Source organism: Emydura macquarii, unplaced genomic scaffold, assembly GCF_026122565.2.
Source record: "Emydura macquarii macquarii isolate MOO-44397 ecotype Brisbane River unplaced genomic scaffold, CSIRO-AGI_Emac_v2 contig_71, whole genome shotgun sequence".
Classification (NCBI taxonomy): Eukaryota; Metazoa; Chordata; order Testudines; family Chelidae; genus Emydura; species Emydura macquarii.
The window spans coordinates 8,455,057-8,473,921 of record NW_027130208.1 but is presented as its reverse complement, the minus strand read 5'-3'; the positions used below and the strand labels follow the sequence as shown (position 1 = coordinate 8,473,921).

The window sequence follows — 18,865 nt, the reverse complement described above, 5'->3', positions numbered from 1 at the left end:
AAAGGATATATTATAAACAGCTATCTATGTGACCCACGGTGCACAAGTATCTTCATGAAACTAGGTGTGAAGTCTTTGGTGCTAACCCTGTGGACTTTCCTTTTTATTTTCCACCTATATCCATCTATCCCTCACACGCTTTTTGCATTCTGTATTTGCCTTTTCCTCCTCTTTCTGTGCCCAACTGTTCTCTCTCTTCCTGAACCTGGGTTGGTGATGGGAAGTAAATTAAACCAGTTATTGAACAGATTTCAGTATTTAAAAAAAAAAAATCCAAACCTCAATTTCATTCATCACATTAAAATTCATAATAAATAAAAAAATGTTGAAGGTGGAAAAATGTTGGGGGGTTGCTGTTTTTCTTATTTCAAAACCAGTTAAAGTTATAGACATACATTGGCTTCATTTATTTTTTATAATATATGGCATAACTAATAAAAAATATGAATGAAACTGGATGGGATGTGGTCAATCAACACATTCCTTTCAGACAAAATGTTTGGCCAGCCCTGTAATAGACTTATAATGAGTCTATAGAAGGCTTCACGGTCTATCGGGTCACTAATTCATGACTTAAGAATTTGTGTGTTGGGGTCAAAAATTCACGGTTGATAAAATCCCCCCTCCAGAGACCACACTATTAGATTTGCCCTTCTACTGCAACAGCAAAAACAGTAAATCCAAAGCTTCTGTAAATTACTAATCCATCATCATAAACCAGAAGAAAGGAGCTCGCACAATTTCATGAGAAGCTCAACATGTATTTATAGCTTTGTTTACATCTTGCAAAAATAAGAAGTTTCTAAATCCCTTGTATCCTTAAGTCTGAGTCCAGTAAAATATGGTGGTCATGAGACAGCGAAAATGGCCATGAACATGCTGTTCCTTAACAGATGGGTTTAAATCAGCTGTAGCGTGCTGTCTCACAGTCTCTTGTCTTTTTTGAAAGTCATCAGAACAGTTCTATTAAAGCTTGTTCCCTCAACTGGTATTCACAATGGCAATCAGTAAACAGGGAGTGATCTTGGGCAAGATCTGGAATTTCAGAGTTCTTAACGCACCGGAGAACTGTGAGATTTAAAGGGCCATAAGACCAGGCCCACCTCACCCAAGGTTTTGTTGCTGGGGAACAATGCTAGCCAGTCCTTAGACAGCACTGGGGACGAGGATGCCCATCTAGCACAGAGGTGGAGCAGCTGACCATGTATTGAATGACCCCTGGAAGACATCAAGCTAATGAGCCTTCTCCCCTAGTCCCCCAGATGACCTGCCACAGCAGGTAAGATGTAGAGGCAGTGGGCTTGGAGGCAGAATTTGCAGGACTTCCCCCATCTCCCCTGAAAGGCTTCTTTGCTGAACATTTCAGAACCTCAAGTGGAGTTCACCTATGTTTGGTACTGGGGCTGGAGGATGGTTAGATTCTTGGTAAGACTCCATAGCCTACCTGGATTCTCATTGCAATCCTGCTGACCCCCTTCCTTTCCCAGCCTCCAAATTTCCTCTATCTCCCTAAGGCAGTGGCTTGCCTGCTCCTTACAGTCCTCTGTCCCCACACTCATTTTGAATTCTTTTCCTTGTGATTTTGGCATTGATTTTGCTTCCTTTCCAAACAAGAAAAGCAGAAAAAGAGGATAACAAAACAGCACACACTTTCCTTGTAAAAATGCCCCCAACAACCACACTCGCTTCCTCCCACCCTGACATGAAAACCTTTAGAATAAACTATTAGTATTAAGCAACTTGACTGAGTCAGGCGCTGAACCACATTTTATTATGGCGTCTCTCTGTGTTATGTTGCTTCTTTTTCGACCAAGACAGCCGCACAAGTTCCCTCCCTCTCCCAGCTCTTCCTATTGTAATTCTGAACACCGCTGACCATACAGGTAAGATTCAGATCTGGAAAAGATGTGACACTGAGCAAAATTACTTCCTAAATTTCCACCTCCCACTTTCGTCACAACACAAACCGTATGCGTCAGGCTGGTGGGAAAACAGACCAAACTGAAGTCAGTTAAAAGAGCTAGAAAGTTTCACATTTTCACATGGCAACACAAGACTTGGGTTTTGGTTTTACTTTTGCTCTGAATCTTTTCAGGCCAGGTGATCTCAGTTCAAACTGAAAATACAAGAGTTCTCTTTCCTTCAGCTCCAATATACCTACTTCATCAAAGGATTGAATGGATATGGCACATAGCTATTACAGTGATGGGTGCATGATAAATTAGACAGACAGACAGAGTGACAGAGGTATATGAAATAATGAATGGGATAAAGAAGATCAGCCAGGCATTCCCTTTTTTAACCTTTCCTCCTGATACAAGAACACGGTGATTCGCGATAAAATTAAAAAGCATTTAAAATTGATGGAAAGTTTTTCACATAACACATAATTAACTAGTGGAATTCTTTGCCACATGGTATTAAGACAAAGATCTTAGCTGGATTCTAAAAAGAATTGGATGTTCATATGGCTAGTAAGAATAACATAAGCTTTAATATTAAAAATGTATGATATATCTCAGCCATCGTGCTTCAGGACATAGGCCAACCACTAACTTCCTGGGCTTAGGAAGAGCGCCCCATAAGGATGCTATTGCAAAATTGTCCATTGCGGGAGGTTGGTAACACCTTCCTCTGAAGTTTCTGGTAAAGTCTATGGCTGCATAGCCTGATCTGAGGAAGTATATGAGTAGACAGAGATTTCTTAATTGGGGTGTATTTCTCCCCCACCCTTTGATTTGTTTCAGTGGTTAGTTCATTGAAGTCAATTTGACTACTAAAAACACAGGCTTATATGGGTATATGATAGCTATGCTACGCACATGGGTATTAGAAGGTGGTAATGAAGGCTGACCTGCTGCCCATTTCTAATCGTAATTTAATGTTTTACATTCACATTTCAAATTGATAATAAATATCAACTGTACATAATATATTTTAAAGCTTATTTGGCTTCATTTATTTTTCCCAGCTCTAAACCTATTACTGACCTTTACAGTATTAAAAAAATGCTAACCGCTTTTTTATGCTGGTCTAGCATAATCTTTATTTCTTTAGACACTTTGTGCAAACATTAAATTGATAAAAGACATAATGCAGATAAACCCACAGCTGAACTTAAGGTAATGACATAAAAATGAAATGGAGACCTATAACCGAACACTGCATTCTCCCCTATTGTACTGTTTTCTGGAAGCAAGGATCCTGCCTCTCATAGCAAGTTGCTTGATATGGTGATTGCACCAAGACTCAGTCTAGCAGTAGAAGACAAATATAACATGACTTAGGGGGAGATTTTCAAACTAAGAGTCTGACACCAAGAATATACTGTATTTTCAAAGATGTAATATTCTTCAAAGAACAGAGGAGTCCTTGAATGACATCTTTTGTTACTCTTTTGTTTGACGGTGTTGTACTGAGAAATTCAGGTTGCATCTATGCCTTTATATTTCTAGTTTTGATTTCTCTTCAACAGCACTTCAAGGATAAAACTTGACTTGAAGCATGAATACGAGCAGTCTGTGGATACAATAAATGTTAGACTGGCATTTAGTGATTATTTCCATCTGATTTTTCAGTCTAGTTCCATTGAATGCTTAAATGTATTGTGAGGGCGATTGCATTGTTATATAACAGGGCAAACTGAGCACTTGACATATTTGTTTAGCTATTAAAAGCAAACTCCTGCTCAGATTTTATGGGCAAATTTTCAAAGGGTGCAGCTTTCAACCTGGCCTCTAATTTTTCAGATAAACACTGTTTTGTGGTCACCAACTAATGCTGGTGCAAATGATAGAAATCAAAATTCTAACTGGGCTCAGTCTTGCAAGCAGATCTGCATAGAATGAACTCTTGGGTCTGCACACATGGATCTGTTTGCAGGATTGGGGTCTGAGTGACCGTTGAGAGTGAATGTCTTTTGCACCCTCAAATCGGATAGTTGTCTATATTCCATCCCTTGTGCCTGCAATTGGTCAAGCCCATCAACGGATGAGGAAACATTTGCGGTATCTGATGAAAATCTTTCAAGTGAGAATTGTTTTAGAAGATGCCACAGAATCAAATGAAACAAGATGTACTTTGATGTAAGAGATACGTGTTCAACTGTAGCTGGGTGTAGTCGGGTGTTGGCTGTCCCTGCCCCTCTGGCTTGGAGGGAGGCCACACTGCCTCATTATGTCACCATCTGGTGAGAAGGGAGAAATTAGCCAAATAGGTCGTTGAGGGAGCTCCGGCCTTCAGGCAGGGCAGAGCAGCTATGCAGCTTATAGCCCCGACCCTCAGCCGGGACAGAGTGAATGCACTGTCTATAGCTCCTGGTCCTCAGGCAGGGCAGGGCAAATACATAGGTTGTAGGCTCTGGGCCCATAGGCAGGGACAGAGCCAAGCAGCGGTTTATAGCCCAGGCCCCAAGCAGGGTAGGGCAGGTGATCAGTCTATACCCCCGCCCTCAGGCAAAGTCTGGCAATGGAGCAGTCTATAGCCCCCGTCCTCAGGCAGGGTCAGACAAGGGAGCAGTCTAAAGCCCAGTGTCTTGGCTAAAGTAGATGACAGGCAAACGTAGGACTCTTGGGCTATGGTGGGGTGCTGCCACCCCAGGAGTGGCGTGGCAGGGGGCAAAGGGCCCACCTGACTCCACCGCATGCCAGCCCAGGGCCCTAACAGTGGGGAAAACAACCATAATGTGCTGATGGGGACGCAGGCCCAACACAGCTGAATATTGCAGTCAGCTGCCCCTGAGCTACTTCCTACCCTCTGTTAGGGGCGTACCTGGGTTCACGGGGCATCCTCGGTTACCCCAGGGTAGGCGGCTAGTGGCAGTCCCAGCAGTTCCCCTGAAGGCACAGGCTCCCCAGTGGGCTGGGCATCTCAGGGCTCATTGGCAAAGGCAGTAGCCTGGGTCCATGGAGCATCCTCAGTTAACCTGGGGTAGGCGGTCAGAGGCAGTCCTGGTAGTTCCCCTGCAAGACCCGGTTCCCTGGTGGGCAGGGGGTCTCTGGGCTCATCTGCAAAGGCAATGGCCTGGCGCGAGTTAGAGGTGTCTGTCTCCCTCACTATCTCAGCCCCAACTGAGCTGGAGGCCCTGACTTTTATACTTCCTGTTCCGCCCACTCACTTCCAGTGGGAGGGGTGAGGTTGGTCTGGCTCCGCCTACTTGGGTAGGGGCAATGGCGCCTTCCCCTCTGGCTCAGAGGGAGGCCACACAACCTCACTACAGTGGGTCTATTATCAGCCATTCAAAAATATAATTTAAAGATGTGTATATATATACGCACGCACGCGCGCGCGTATATACCTACATCCACATCTTCATGTCTATATCTATATTTATATCTACACCTAGACACACACACACACACACACACACACACACGTTTACGTTTGAACAAGATGTATATGGTGGTAAACCAACCTGCTTCTTGAAATCAGATCAGTTTAAACAAAATATGACCTGAGGGAAAAAAAAAGATCATTTATCCTAAGTTCGAGTGAAATCAGTGGGAGTCTTCTCTTTAACTTCCTTGGAAGCACAATCAGGCTGTTGGTGTAGCGATTTCTACATTCGCCTCTAACATTTTCACTTTCCTGAACATGTTCCAGCACTTCAGAACATTTCTGTAACCCACAGAAAGCTAAATTCTGCCCTCACTTGTGCAACTCCAGTTTAAGTCAACACACTGGACACCACAGAGTTCACAAAACTTACAACTAATATTGAGGTGCATGTCTTTTATTTGTTTTGTCAGATAACTATGGTGTGGATTATGCAATAAAACCCATATCAGAGAGAAGTTTACCAATACACTAGACGTAAATTGCTTTCTCCAGAAATCTGATACTTCTATTTGTGCATCCTTTTTTATTTTTTAACCTATCCTACTTGGAGATAACACATAGCACAGTATCACCAAATAAAAATGGCAGAGAATTTTGTGATTCGTCCCTCATCTATGTAAAGTGGAAAATGCCAGTTAGTGCACCTGTAAATACACCCCAAGATTGTCAATTTTACTGCATTCTGGACTGACCAAGCTGGGGAATGAGTCAATATATGTTAAATTTTATGCAACCGATGAGAAAGAGATAGTTACCATCAGGAAGGGGGGGAAAAACAGATATATTATTAAACTAACAAAATCCCACTTCCCATAATGGCAGCCTTCATTGACCACTTGTTAAATTTTCAAACACACTCCCTCCTGGTGCTGCCCCACATGCTTTGGGAGGAGCTCCCCATCAACACCTGCGAAGCTATCTCAGTGTCCTTCCTCAGATCCCTCCTTAAAGCTTTCTTTTGCCGTGATGCCTTCAAAAAAAAATCGACACCAGCTAGGCAGCTGGTGTGCTGAGACCACTGCCTATTATGCTGATCAGTACTGCCGCATTGTTTCCTTGTGCTCCTCTGTCAGTCTGTATTCACCTGTTGTGTCTTGTTATGCTTGAATTGTAAAGCCCTTTGGAGCAGAGGCCGTCTTTTTGTCTGGAGTGTGTGCTTAGCATGATGGAATGGGGTGCACAGCATGAAAGAGCGGAATGGGGCTTACCACAGAGTCATGAGGGAGAATAGATGATCCTCGTATCTCAGGAGGGGGACAATGAGGGGAACACAGAATCCCTGGTGGCACGGAGATTGGGGGAACATAGTATGGGGAAAGGGGGACACAGAGCCCATAGCATAGGGGCGCACAGCCCCTGCCATGGAGGGAAATGGGAATGGGGTGCACACATAGCAGCTGGTATGGTAGGGGAGAATAGATGAGCTTTGTATCTCAGGAGGGGGGCAGGGAGGGGAACACAGAACCCCTGACAGATAGGGGGAGTTGGAGAGAGTTCCTGAAATGGAAAAGGACGGGAGAGTGGCACACAGGAAAGTTGATGGCGTGATGAAAGGATGCAAGGAGCTACAGAAGCTATGGAGCGTGCATCCCCTAATAATAATATAAATGGTTTTCCCAACAATAGCTCTGCTCCCTTAGAAGCCTGTGTGGCTACAGGAGGGATTTTCACTCCAGCGTTCCTTCACATTGAACCATGTCTTCTTTAAAAAAAAAGAACTCTTAAAAATGGCTCAAAGTTAAAAAGTAAAATGTAGAGCCCTGTACTTCAACTTTATATTCTCCCCATGTTCTTATACTTCACTAACCTCCACCAACTTTTTTGTCTCTACGAATTACTTCGTGTGAAGGGAATTTAAATTACATGCAGTCTGACTGTGTGATAATTTAAACTGATTGTTAATTAATTCTGTAAGTAAATAGCTACTGCAATCTTGATAATAATCAAGGTTTCTCTAGCTATCAACCTTTGTTCTTTAGTATACAGTACGGAGCAAAAGTATCTGGGAAAAAAATGATATGCAGCATCTCTTTCCAGTCCTTGTAGTAGAAGGCAGCCCAGCTTCTTGAAAATCCTGACTGCTCTTCTTAGAATTAAATGTTTGCAAAACTGAGCTGTTTGTAAAGATTGATTTTCTGTATTAAGCTTAAGGGGAAGCATATCATGAGATTTAGGTTAGATAAAATGTAAGGCTCTGTCTGATGTGAGGTGCCAGTGTTAATCAACGGGAGATAAGAGTTGATGAGGTTTCATCGTCCCAGTACCAGTGAGACTGGCTATTAGTTATATTTCCTGGCCTCTTGATCACTTTGAAGAACGATTAGAAAGTAGATATCAAGAGCAAGTTTACTAGTTCCCGAGAAGTTCCTCAAGATTAGACTGAGTTCAAAATTCTCTTAAACCACATGCTAATTGGTCCTTAAAATTCAGATCTATTTGTAAAGTCGTGATTTTCCCCCTGGTTTTTAAGCTGCATCTCTCACATCACTACAGCATATGAATCAACCCATCTTCCAGTCACCATAACTAGGACATCCAAGGCCAACAGCACAACTGCAAATAAAGTCCTGAAACGTGGCATGAAGGTTCTCATCAGAGACCCTCTGGCTCTCTTTGCAACAAAGTTATGAGCCACGGCAAAAGAACAACCCATGCTGGCCCATCTGTACACAGGTACCACCTACAGATAGCCAGCTGCCAGTCTAAGGAAAATAGTGATGTAGTTGAAAAATATAATAAGGTAACCCTTTTGCCTCCTACTCCACTACCAGGAATTGTAATAGCAGCAGCTAGCATGCAACTCCAGTACGAGTCCGTTTGAATAAAAGTCTCTGCTGTATAGCCTAGTTTGATCATGCCCCATTGAAGTCAATGGTAGTTTTTCCACTGAATTCTCTGGGTGTAGGAGAATACTTTAAACCAGTCGTCTGCAAACTTTTAGGTCGTGCCTGCCCTTACTTCTGTCCGCACCGTCCCGCCTCTCCCAGCTGGGGCTAGGAGCGGGGCCACGGTTGGGCCCGGGGGACTGCGGCTGGGAGTGGGGCTGCAGTGGCCAGGGGCCAAGTTGGGAACAGTGGCCGGGGGTTGAGGCTGTGGCCGCAGCTGGGCTGCGGTGACCAGGGGCTGAGCGCCAGGGCCACAACTGGGCGTGGAGGCCGTGGCTGGGTGCTGGCATCCAGGGCCAAGGAGGGGGGCTGGGAGCTGAGGCTGGAGTAGTTGTGGTGGGGGGATGGGACTGGAACATGGTGGCTGGCCTGGGCCCTGCCGTGCTCCCCCAATGTTCCTCCATGCCCCCCTAGGGAGGAACACCCCACAAATTGAAGGCCTCTGCCTTAAACTGTAAGCCTCCAAACCCTTACTTTATGAATAAACTTTACTTGGGCAAATAGTCTTATTGTAGTCATTGGGACAACTATGATGAGTAAGGCCAACCCTGGAGAGTAAGGGCTTATATGATTGGGCCCGGAGATTGGGAAATTCTGAAAATGTCATTCCTTTGGTGCATTGGCTTAGTACTAAATGTAGACCTTTTAATTCCTTCCCCCAGATAACCAGCTTACCAGTGGCACACATAAAGACAAGAAACCTCTGAAAGGTGTTCTGAGTTCAGTACCGGAATTCAGCATTACAGACGCTCCGTCAAAGGACACCAAAAATGAGAAGAAATTGTCAGACTCCAGCACATCATCATTATCTTCCCTTGAGAAATGCAGGACACAATTCACCTACATCGAAAAGGATGCGTCAGTTCATCAGAGAGACAGTGATGGTACGTTTGGTGAAGCAGATTCAGCTCTCTAAATAATATCTGTTTAAAGAGCGCCATATTTAATTAGAAACACACGCTCAAACATTGGAGAGGAAGCGCAAGAATCTAAACTAGGCAATCAGCGAGATTAGGCCCTAGGGACAGTTTACTCTAGAGGTGGGCATCTAAGCGAGATGGTTTTAAAGCGGCCATGATATGCGGGTTCTTATTGCTGGGCCACAATAATTTATGATCAGTGGAGGTCTGTCTGTCCCTGTGCATGCATCTTAGAAAACAGTCTTTGCGTGAGGATACTCAGCAGACGTTGGAGGAACAGAATCCTTTTCCCCAGGCAGCTGGACGGCATTGTCGTCGCTGCTGCTGCTGCAGCAGCGCCTATGAGCCCAGAACACCCCTTATGCACAGTGGCTTGCCTGCTGGATCTATATAGTTGTGGGACCATTACCCACAGTCCTACCCTTCCTCCAATCCTACCTCTCTGTGAGTCTGCTGAAAAGGCTCAGAGCAGATCACAATGAAGAAGCTTTTTCGTATTCCACCCCTATTTATGCAGAATCCAGCATCCTGCTTGTTCTGCTTTTAAGCCCTGATTTGACAAGGTACTTAAACCTTTGTCTAACTTTAAGCATGGTAGTAGGACCACTGACTTCAATGTGCTTAAAGCTAGGCATGGGCTATTGAACCTAGATGAAGCTTTGCTAGATAACATGACCCCATACATGCAGAATAGTATAGCTGATATCAGTCTGTCACCTGACTGGGGTTTTTAAAACTTATTTTCTGCCAACTTGAAAGCCAAATGCAGTAAAAGGATGTTAAAATATAGAACTTGCATGGCTTTTGACTACTTTGCGAGTGCACCTGTAACCCAAAGAAATGTTTGCACTTTCTAAAAGGAAATGTTCTTGGCTCCTAGTCCAAAATTTGCAGGTGGCTATTATTTGGAGTTGTTTTTCTGTTACGTAAACAAACATCTTTCTCTCTCTTTCATTATTAGACAAGTCATTAATGCGCCAAACACAATAATTCGTTTTCATAAGGATTTCGTACAGAATTTCACTATCCATAATGTATCCATGCACCAAAGCAGAGTACCCTTGTTCTGCAGACTTAATACAGACTACATCTTGTGTAAATCAGCATAACTACACTGAAGTCAATGAAGTTATGCTGATTTACAGCAGCGGGGGATCTAGCCCTAAATATTCTCATAGATATGATACACCCTAATGAAATATCTATGATGCTCTTGTTCCGTAGACTGAAGTTCCTTATGTGGGCATTTTATAATAAAGCAGTGGAATGGATTGTATTCAATATAGCTGAAACATGTCATCTATATCATGTTAATGATCCTTGAATTAAGAACTACTAAGTACAGATCAACACAATAAACCACAATGCTTGAAAGGAACCGTTATGATATACTGTATCACTGATCCTGTAATAACTGTAGTGCTTCATATACTTCTAGTGATATCAGAGTGCATTCAATCTTCTTTAAGAAGGTGAAGTAATTATTCCATTAAGGAACTGATCCAGCAGTTCCAACACAAATGGGTGTTTTACCTGGGTAGTGATTACAGGATTGGTCTCATAAATTGTTACTGATACACATGTGATGTAAATAACAGATTTCACACAGTTCAAAAAAAAATGATAAGCAAAGGAAGTTTAACAAAAACAATCTGTGCTCAATTAATAATGCTAAGAACTGGATTCAAGCCAAGAAAACCGAGGAAACTCAGATTAGTGTTTGTCAACGAACACTTCATTCAATCTATTCTGACTAGTTATTGTAGCTGATTATTAGGCACACATATGGACACATCTTATTCTCTGATACAGCCATAGAAAAACCCTAAAGCCAGTAAGCCCCACTGAAGCCAGCAGTGTCACCTGGCTATAACCGAGAGAAGAATTCGGCTCACTTTGCAGAAACTGCTCTAGGAGGTTCTGATCCAGAATTGACTGATATTAATGGAGAAGACTCCCATGACTTCAGTGAACTTGGGTCAGGCCCATATGAGACGCAGCAGTATGAATTAAGGACGAATTGACATCCACAAGCCACCAAGAACAAGAAAATGTAGAGCAAAGGCAGACCTGGAACACTATTAAAAATAGTTCTTTTGTGGTAATTAATCTAATAATGTAGAGATTGAGAGCTGAGGTCATTGTTCTCACAGGGATAAATGCAATAATGCTTTTCACAAACAGCAGGGAAAACAGAAGAGAAAACAGGAGATTGCATCTTCTTTTATGCAGTTTGTGGCTAATTTATTTTCAAATATATAAATGAATGCATAGGAATAGATGCTTAATTGCTAATATCTATTATTTATATACATTACTACACTTAAAACAGAACAAAAAAGCCTCACACACGCAGATTTTGCAAGATGTGTTACATCCATTAGCACAGTTCATGGTGTGTGCTCTGATGGGAATTTAAAAGCATCTGTATTGCACATCACAGACTTTCTGCTGAAACATTACTTTATTATTAAAGTCTTGCGCTTTTCGTGTGGTCCCTTTCCTGGGTAGAGCTTTAAGAAATACATCTATTCTCTCAAGATTATGTGAACACCACCAAAGTTAATAAATCCAGGAAAATCTGTGTTATTAGAAAACAGATTTTTTATTTTTTTATTTTTTTTTAGAAAAAGCTGAAAAGATCCATAATTACTGTATAATTTTGAATTTGATATATCTTATTGAGGTGCAAGGGGGAAATTTCATAAATATAAGATATCTAAAAAGAATAGTCTTAATTACACCATGGACTACTGGATAAAATGATTACATTTTCTACACTGTAAATTTCATACAATTAAATGCAGCAGTGTCACCTTATAAAATGTTTCAATTTTCTAATTATTTCAGTTCATTAACTCAGAAAAAAAATATAAGCATGAATTTACTAAGTATCACCAAAATCTAGTCAGTCTCATTCTACAGAACTGACTGGGAAGTTAGTTGTGCTTGTCTGAACTTAAATAGATCTTGACATATTTAAATAAGTATTAAAATTGATAACATTGCCGATGATATGCTACTTACAGAAAGAATTTCAATCGCATGCTATTTATTCTTACTACCTGCTGTAGGAGCTTTTTGGGGTTTTTTTTTTTTTTTTTTTTTAAATAAAGTTGAAGGATTTTTTTTGTTTTTTAATCAAGGAAGCTTTTAAAAAAATTCTTCTGGAAACTTTCTGGCTGTGAACTTCTCAGTTAACTTCATTGGTCATGTTGCATTATGTTACACGATATATATCATGCCACAACAGAACGAATGCAGCTGAATAAGGTATCTGACAGTTTGTCATACTAGAGCATGAAATGTGATAATGTCCCATGTTTTTTCCCCCTGAAAGTACTCATGAAAACAATCTCAATTCTTAATATTGAAAAATATTTTCCTTAAAAAAATGAACTAAAATTTAGTTGAAAAGATTTCAACTTCAACCCTACCCCTGCTCCAAACCTATTGACTTTGATGGGGCCTCCCACTGGAGCTGGAACTTGTGGTATGAAAACAGAGAATTGTCCTGACTCGTTGAAGACAATGGGAATTCAGATAATTAATTGTGTTGATCCTTCAAGAAAAAAAAAGACAAAGACCTTTGTTGAGAGGCATTACAAGGTGCAGTCAAGTGAGGCTCCTGCCTTGATATCAGCACAAGGGTAATTTAGGAACAACTACTAACAGAGAAAGAAACACAAAAGCTGAACAAGCAAGGGAAAAGCTCACGTTATGGCTTCTGAAATAAGTGAACGCACGGGAAGTGCAAATCATTGGCTCAATCCACCACTTTTCAAACTGCATCTCCACCAATTTCCAAACAGTTCCGATTTGCCGCTGAGCCCCTTATCTTGCTTCAACACTCCCGAACGGGAGCTGAGCTGTTTGGAAAATCTGGCTCCGATGATGGGTCCCGAGCCCGTTTGAAAATCCAACCCTGGGTGAGCACATTAAGGCAGCCTTATGGGGCATGTTATACATACTGTGAGTATGAAATGTTTGCCAAAGTACCTGCGACATTACAGGACAATTACGCTAGTCATGAGCTAGTCTTTCTGGGGCTGACGCTTGCCGAGATGTCAGAGTTACTTGGTGCTTAATTTGTGCCAGGGCTGAGCCCCGGCACTTCTAGGCTTGTCAGTTCAGAGTCCCCGCACCTCTGGTCTTGTTGCGTCAGTTATGAACGTAAAAAAATTGCTTGAGCCCTGACGCCTCTTTCATTACAAATGAAGCACTGAAGTTACTGCTGGAAAGAAAACGACTTCTATTTAAAATGTACATTTCCTCGTTGATACTCTTTTTCCACATTTTTCTCCCTTTTAAAAATTAACAAGCATGTGAATTAGGAGGTGAAAAGCCCATTTAAGAGAGAGGGTGAATTGTGAGTGCGGGGACCCTAGGCAAAGCATAAGATGCCAAGCTGCACTGCGTTCACTCTACTCTGTACAGTTCTTTTTCTGCCCCCTTGTCAGTTCGTGTTGCAAACTTGCATTCCCTACGCTTCGCTGGAAGTTGAAAATAGACAAATTCAGACTGAAAAGCAAGAATAATTTTTTAACGGTGAGAGTAATTAACCACTGGAACAATTTACCCAGGGTTGTACTGGAGTCTGCGTCACTGACAATTGTTAAATCAAAATGGGAAGTTTTTCTAAAAGAGCTGCTAAAGAAATTATTTTGGGGAAGGTCTTTGGCCTGTGTTATAGAGGAGGTCAGGTTAGATGATCACAATGGTCCCTTCTGGTCTTGGAATCTGTGAATCTATTGAATCAGACTCCTTATAAAAATCAAACGAGAAGCATGTGATTAATCTGTGCTGTTTTATTCCTTTCCATGAGTGAGCTCTGCTCTGACTCATAAATTCATTTAAATCCTCATCCACATGCCATGTCTAATTCTGGGATTCAGATATACAGCATCATATACATCCTACCTGACCTTCTCCATATGAACAACTAATAACTAAGCTTTTAGCAAACTTTAAAGGCCTGATCCAACACTCACTGAAGTCAATGGGCTTTCTTTCTGTTGCCTTTAGTAAGCATTATATTAGGCCCTAAAGTGCTTTGATGGGCTGACAGCCCAGAAAAGTATTATTTAAACGCCAAGGGCCTAATCCTGATATCTTTACATGCAGGCAAAATTCCCACTGGAAGTTTTGCCTGCACAAGGGGTGTAAGATTGGGTCTGAGGATTTCTACATTGAATTTCAAATTCCTATCTGAAAAATTAAAATCTTCTATCCTGTAGGCTACTGCAGATGCTGTGTTTGAGGGGAATTACTGGCATCACACTAGAGATATGCTTATACTTTTTTATAATAAGGTACTACAGTGCAGAAATTCACTCCTATGCAGAGGGCCAGCCCAGGGTGTCAGAACTATTTAAATCCCTCTGACCCCTCTGGGCAAAGGTGAGTTTCACTCATTCAAAACATGATGTTTTTTTTCCTATCCAAATAAAAAAAACACAGAACATCATTTTATTTAATATGTTTTTCTGATGTAATTTTTCCAAATTATATTTTAAGCTTATCTTGTAGTCTGCAGGCATCTCTGAGTTCTGTGTCTCGTTTAAATGTAGTCACATCAGTGTAAATTTGGATTACTACAGCAGTGATTCAAGCCCTCTCGCTTTCCTGTATCTCACTCTTTTTCTTTTTTTCTTAGATGAATGTGCATCACTTATCCTGGCCTGCTTGTTCTGCCAGTTTTGGGACTTTCTTATAATGCTGCCTAATACTTGTGAAAATTGGTTGACAAATATGTGCTGTCCATCCCATAGATATCATCAGACCGCCAGTGAAAACCATTCCAACAATGACTGCAATTGTGACTGTGATATTGATTGCAGTATTTTTGAATCCTGTCACGAGACCAGTGAATGTCTGGAACTCGCCTTGGAGATTTCCGAAGTCTGTTATCGCTAATAGAAAACAATTGACAAAATTCCAACAAACTGTCTGAATGGAAATTGACACAGTAAAAAGGATACATGATTTTTTTAAATTAATAATTGGAGTGTTTGATAACCAGGCCTGCGTGTATTCTGTGATGTCTCCTTGGAAGTACTGTATAGCATTACCAAAGAAAATTCTGTTTGTATGATTTCACAAACCACTGAAGCCAATAAAGAAAGAAAACCTGTTTCCTACCTTGCAACAGATGAAAACAAAATTCCTAAATACCAGGTGTGCTAATTGCTTTGCCCAGGGTCAGTCTCATGCTTTTATAAATCTCTCTATTGTATTCAACGTGGAATTCCCCCATCCACAAACACAGGACAAATTAGGATATTCTTTTAGTAATGATATATATTAACTCATCTTCCTAATGGATTCATACATAAACATGTGTTACACTTTGTTGGGTATTATTAATAATGTATGCTATAATATCATTTTATAATTAAAAATGTATTTATACAATCTCTTAAAATATACTTATATGCTCAGTTTAGGTAGAAAAGAAAATTAAGTGAATTTGAAACCATGCTAGTTGTAATTACAATAAAGGTCTCTAAAATCTCCAGTGAATTTCGAAGAGGGTGCATTTTAACAGGGTACTGCAATTCAACAGTGTATTAATGTGTGCGCCTATCATTATGTAATATCAGGTTATGCCTATTTTCATTAGTTATAGGAAAGAGCTCCTTAATTCAAATTAGCATTAATAGAAATTGAATGCACACTTCAAGAGGAGAGTCTCCCTAAGGATAGCCAGTAACGCTTTTGCACAATTTTTGCTTGTGTGATTTCTTTTTGTAAAGAGCAGACTATTGGAAGCTATAATCGGGTTAGAAAACAGACATTTCCGTGAGTGCACAAAAGATTAAAATGACAGTATCCAACTTGGAGGCACTTACTACGATCTGTAACACTTTCTGTATTTTTCTTTTCAGATAACCAATCTGATTAATAAAAATGAACTGCATATTGTACATCACACGCGGGACAACAAAAGTATGGAAGGGGTGGGAAATCTGCATATTAAGCAAAAAAGGAAAATACAAAAAGTTACTCGTTCATGTGGAAGGTTAACATACTGAAGCTGGCCCGCTCTGTGGCAGTATTTACCTTCTATCTGGACTAAAAGATTTCAGGCAAGCCCACTGATGTCAGTGAAGAAGAAATATAATGCTTATAGGGTCCAAAACAGGAATCCTTCTGGAAAGTGTACACGATCAGATTCTCAGCTGGCATAAATCAACATAGCTCCATTGAAAGCCGGGCAGTTATAATGGAGGGAATGTCTGCACTACCATGGGGTGTGATTGCAGTTGAAGTAGACATACTCTACCTAGCTTCAAACTAGCTAGCTCAGATCCCAGAGCAGTGGAGCTCTGTTAGCACACACTTTGGCACAGGCTAGCCCCACAAATAATTACCCAGCGTTCCACTCCAATAAAAGCTAACTCCGCTGTGTCTACTCAAGATGCAATCACACCTCCTGGTTATACAGACACAACCTGTCTGTACAATAGAGACACGCCCTGATTTATACCAGATGAGCATCAATCCTGAAACATACAAGATATCAAAAGAGATACAACAACTACTCATGTGTATCCCTTCTCTAAAAATAGGCAGTGTAGTAAAAACGTTCGGTTGTAATACTCGCCTTATAAATATTTTTAAGGCCATTTAGTCTCCTTTGCAAATTCAAAACCTTTTTATTATAATAAAAAATAGATTGCATTTGGGAAAAGGAGCCTAAAACTCAACTATACCTGAGCAGTTCAACTGTATCTGATTTCTGTGCCTCTTGCGGTTGAGCTGGGGGTGGAGTGAAATAGGTCTGTTTGCATTTTGTTATTTTAGGTTCCATACAATGTCAAGCTTTTCTGAACTTTAGCCAGTTTAAGGATTAAAATGGGTGTTTCCAAATTGTTTCGCCTGTGCCAGATGTCCTACAGTGGAGTACATTTTCAGGGTGGAGAACTGGACACAGAGGGCTGCATCCTTCAAACCCTTACTCACATTAGTAGTCTTTTCCTTATTCATGCAAATAGTTTCATTGATTTCTATGTGCATATGTGAATGGATGAGGAGGGCTCTTTATGACTCTGATACTGCAATGCATTGGACCTCTGCACCAGGACGACCTCTGCACCATTGGCCTCAGTGGGATTCATCATGGGCACAAAGGTCTGTCCACATGTAACACCTAGCAAGTTAAGGATCTATTTGAGTAAGGCTTTGTAGAATTGTGCACAAATTCCCATTACCTTTCAAAACCAGCTTTTCTTCATATTGGAATCCATAGGTCCTCAATCTGAGTGTCATAACCATCTGTGGGGGGGGGGGGGGAAAAGTGGGGGGCAGGGGGCACAGAGAAATGGCAAAAACAGGACCAGGAAAGTCACAACTACAACGATGGCTAGATGGGGCAGGTCTCCCAACATTTTTTTCTGCTGTAACATGGGTCCACCACGTGGAAAAGGTTGAGAACCACTCCAGCAATCAATGATGGTCTTTTACATAGCACAGCAGTCTCTCCTCACCTAACGGATACAGTGACATACTATTTGCTTTCTTGTTTTTTAATCCAGATGAATATTTTTGTGACCTACAGCATGAACTACGAATCCCTAGAAAATGTTCTTCATTCTTATGTTAACTTAATAACCAATAGGACTAACAGCTCACGATGCCTTTGTCTTCCCTCATCAAATTGTTAATTGTAAAATGCAGCATGCTGCATGTTCATGACACAGAGGAACTATTAGCACATTGAGATCAGACAGCAGAGCAGGTGGGCTAGAATATTTTTTTCCTGTGAAATATTCCAGAAATTAGCTTTTTCTATTTAGAGATCCATCTTATTCCCACACATACCTGACTTTCATAAGTCAGACAAAAACCATTCATCAGATTCAGACTTAGACAGACATTGCACAAGACCTGCTAAGCAAAGACATTAGAAGCAATTCAGAACTGTATTTTTGTTTATCTTCGAGAAAGGCCTACTCACCCAAGTGGGAAGCATTTGGGTGGCATCACTGGTCCATGCTGTCAGAATCAGCTGCGCTGCCAAAGTGAATGTCAGCTCTGCAGTGTGTGAAACCTCAATTCTTTAAGACAACGGATAAAATATCACCATTTTGTAATTGGGAACGTCTCCCTGATACTCTGCCTTTCTTCGGCACCTTTATTTTTAATCCATAAAACACTGACAGATTGGATGGAGGAGAGAGCCAATCACAAAGAGCCACTTGTTCCCCTTCTACAGTCCACTGCAAACTCTCGGAGAGTCTCCTCATGAAGATTCCTCCGCATCCCCCACTCCAGGAGGAGATGCCCTTGCATCTCACAGAAGGCTCATAGGGCAAAGCAAGGATCAGGTTGTAATCTCTTTCAAAGCAGAGATTGTCATTTACTATATGTTAATACCGCATCTAGCATAGTGGGGCCCTGACATGATTGGCCTCTAAGTCCTGCTGCAATATACATGTTAAATAATAAAACAAACAACAACAACAATGGAAATCCAGCCTTTGCACTGAAACTAAGTTTTTTTCCCAGAGACCGTGGGCCTGGCGTCTGCTTTTCCTGATCTGAATCCCTCAAGATGTGCAGGAGGGGAACCAAGATCAGTGTCTCCAACCTCAGCCCATGACAATGGCCAGGTATAGAAAGGAGTGCATTAGCCCCCCTTCATTATCTTCCAGCTTCCTGGGATTTTACCTTCTGACACAATCTTAGCTCAACCGGGATGACCAATGTCTTTCAAGTTGT

General features: G+C 41.3%; 1 protein-coding gene across 1 annotated transcript in view; it reads left to right on the top strand.

Moving 5' to 3' along the window:
* MDFIC2 (MyoD family inhibitor domain containing 2) overlaps window positions 1-15,058 on the top strand; it is a 52,308-nt gene extending 37,250 nt beyond the window's left edge. The window contains exons 3-4 of the mRNA XM_067540203.1: window positions 8,885-9,106; window positions 14,799-15,058. Coding sequence (XP_067396304.1) covers window positions 8,885-9,106; window positions 14,799-15,058 — 482 coding nt within the window. The remainder of the gene's footprint in view (window positions 1-8,884; window positions 9,107-14,798) is intronic.
* The last annotated feature ends 3,807 nt before the right edge of the window (window positions 15,059-18,865 follow it).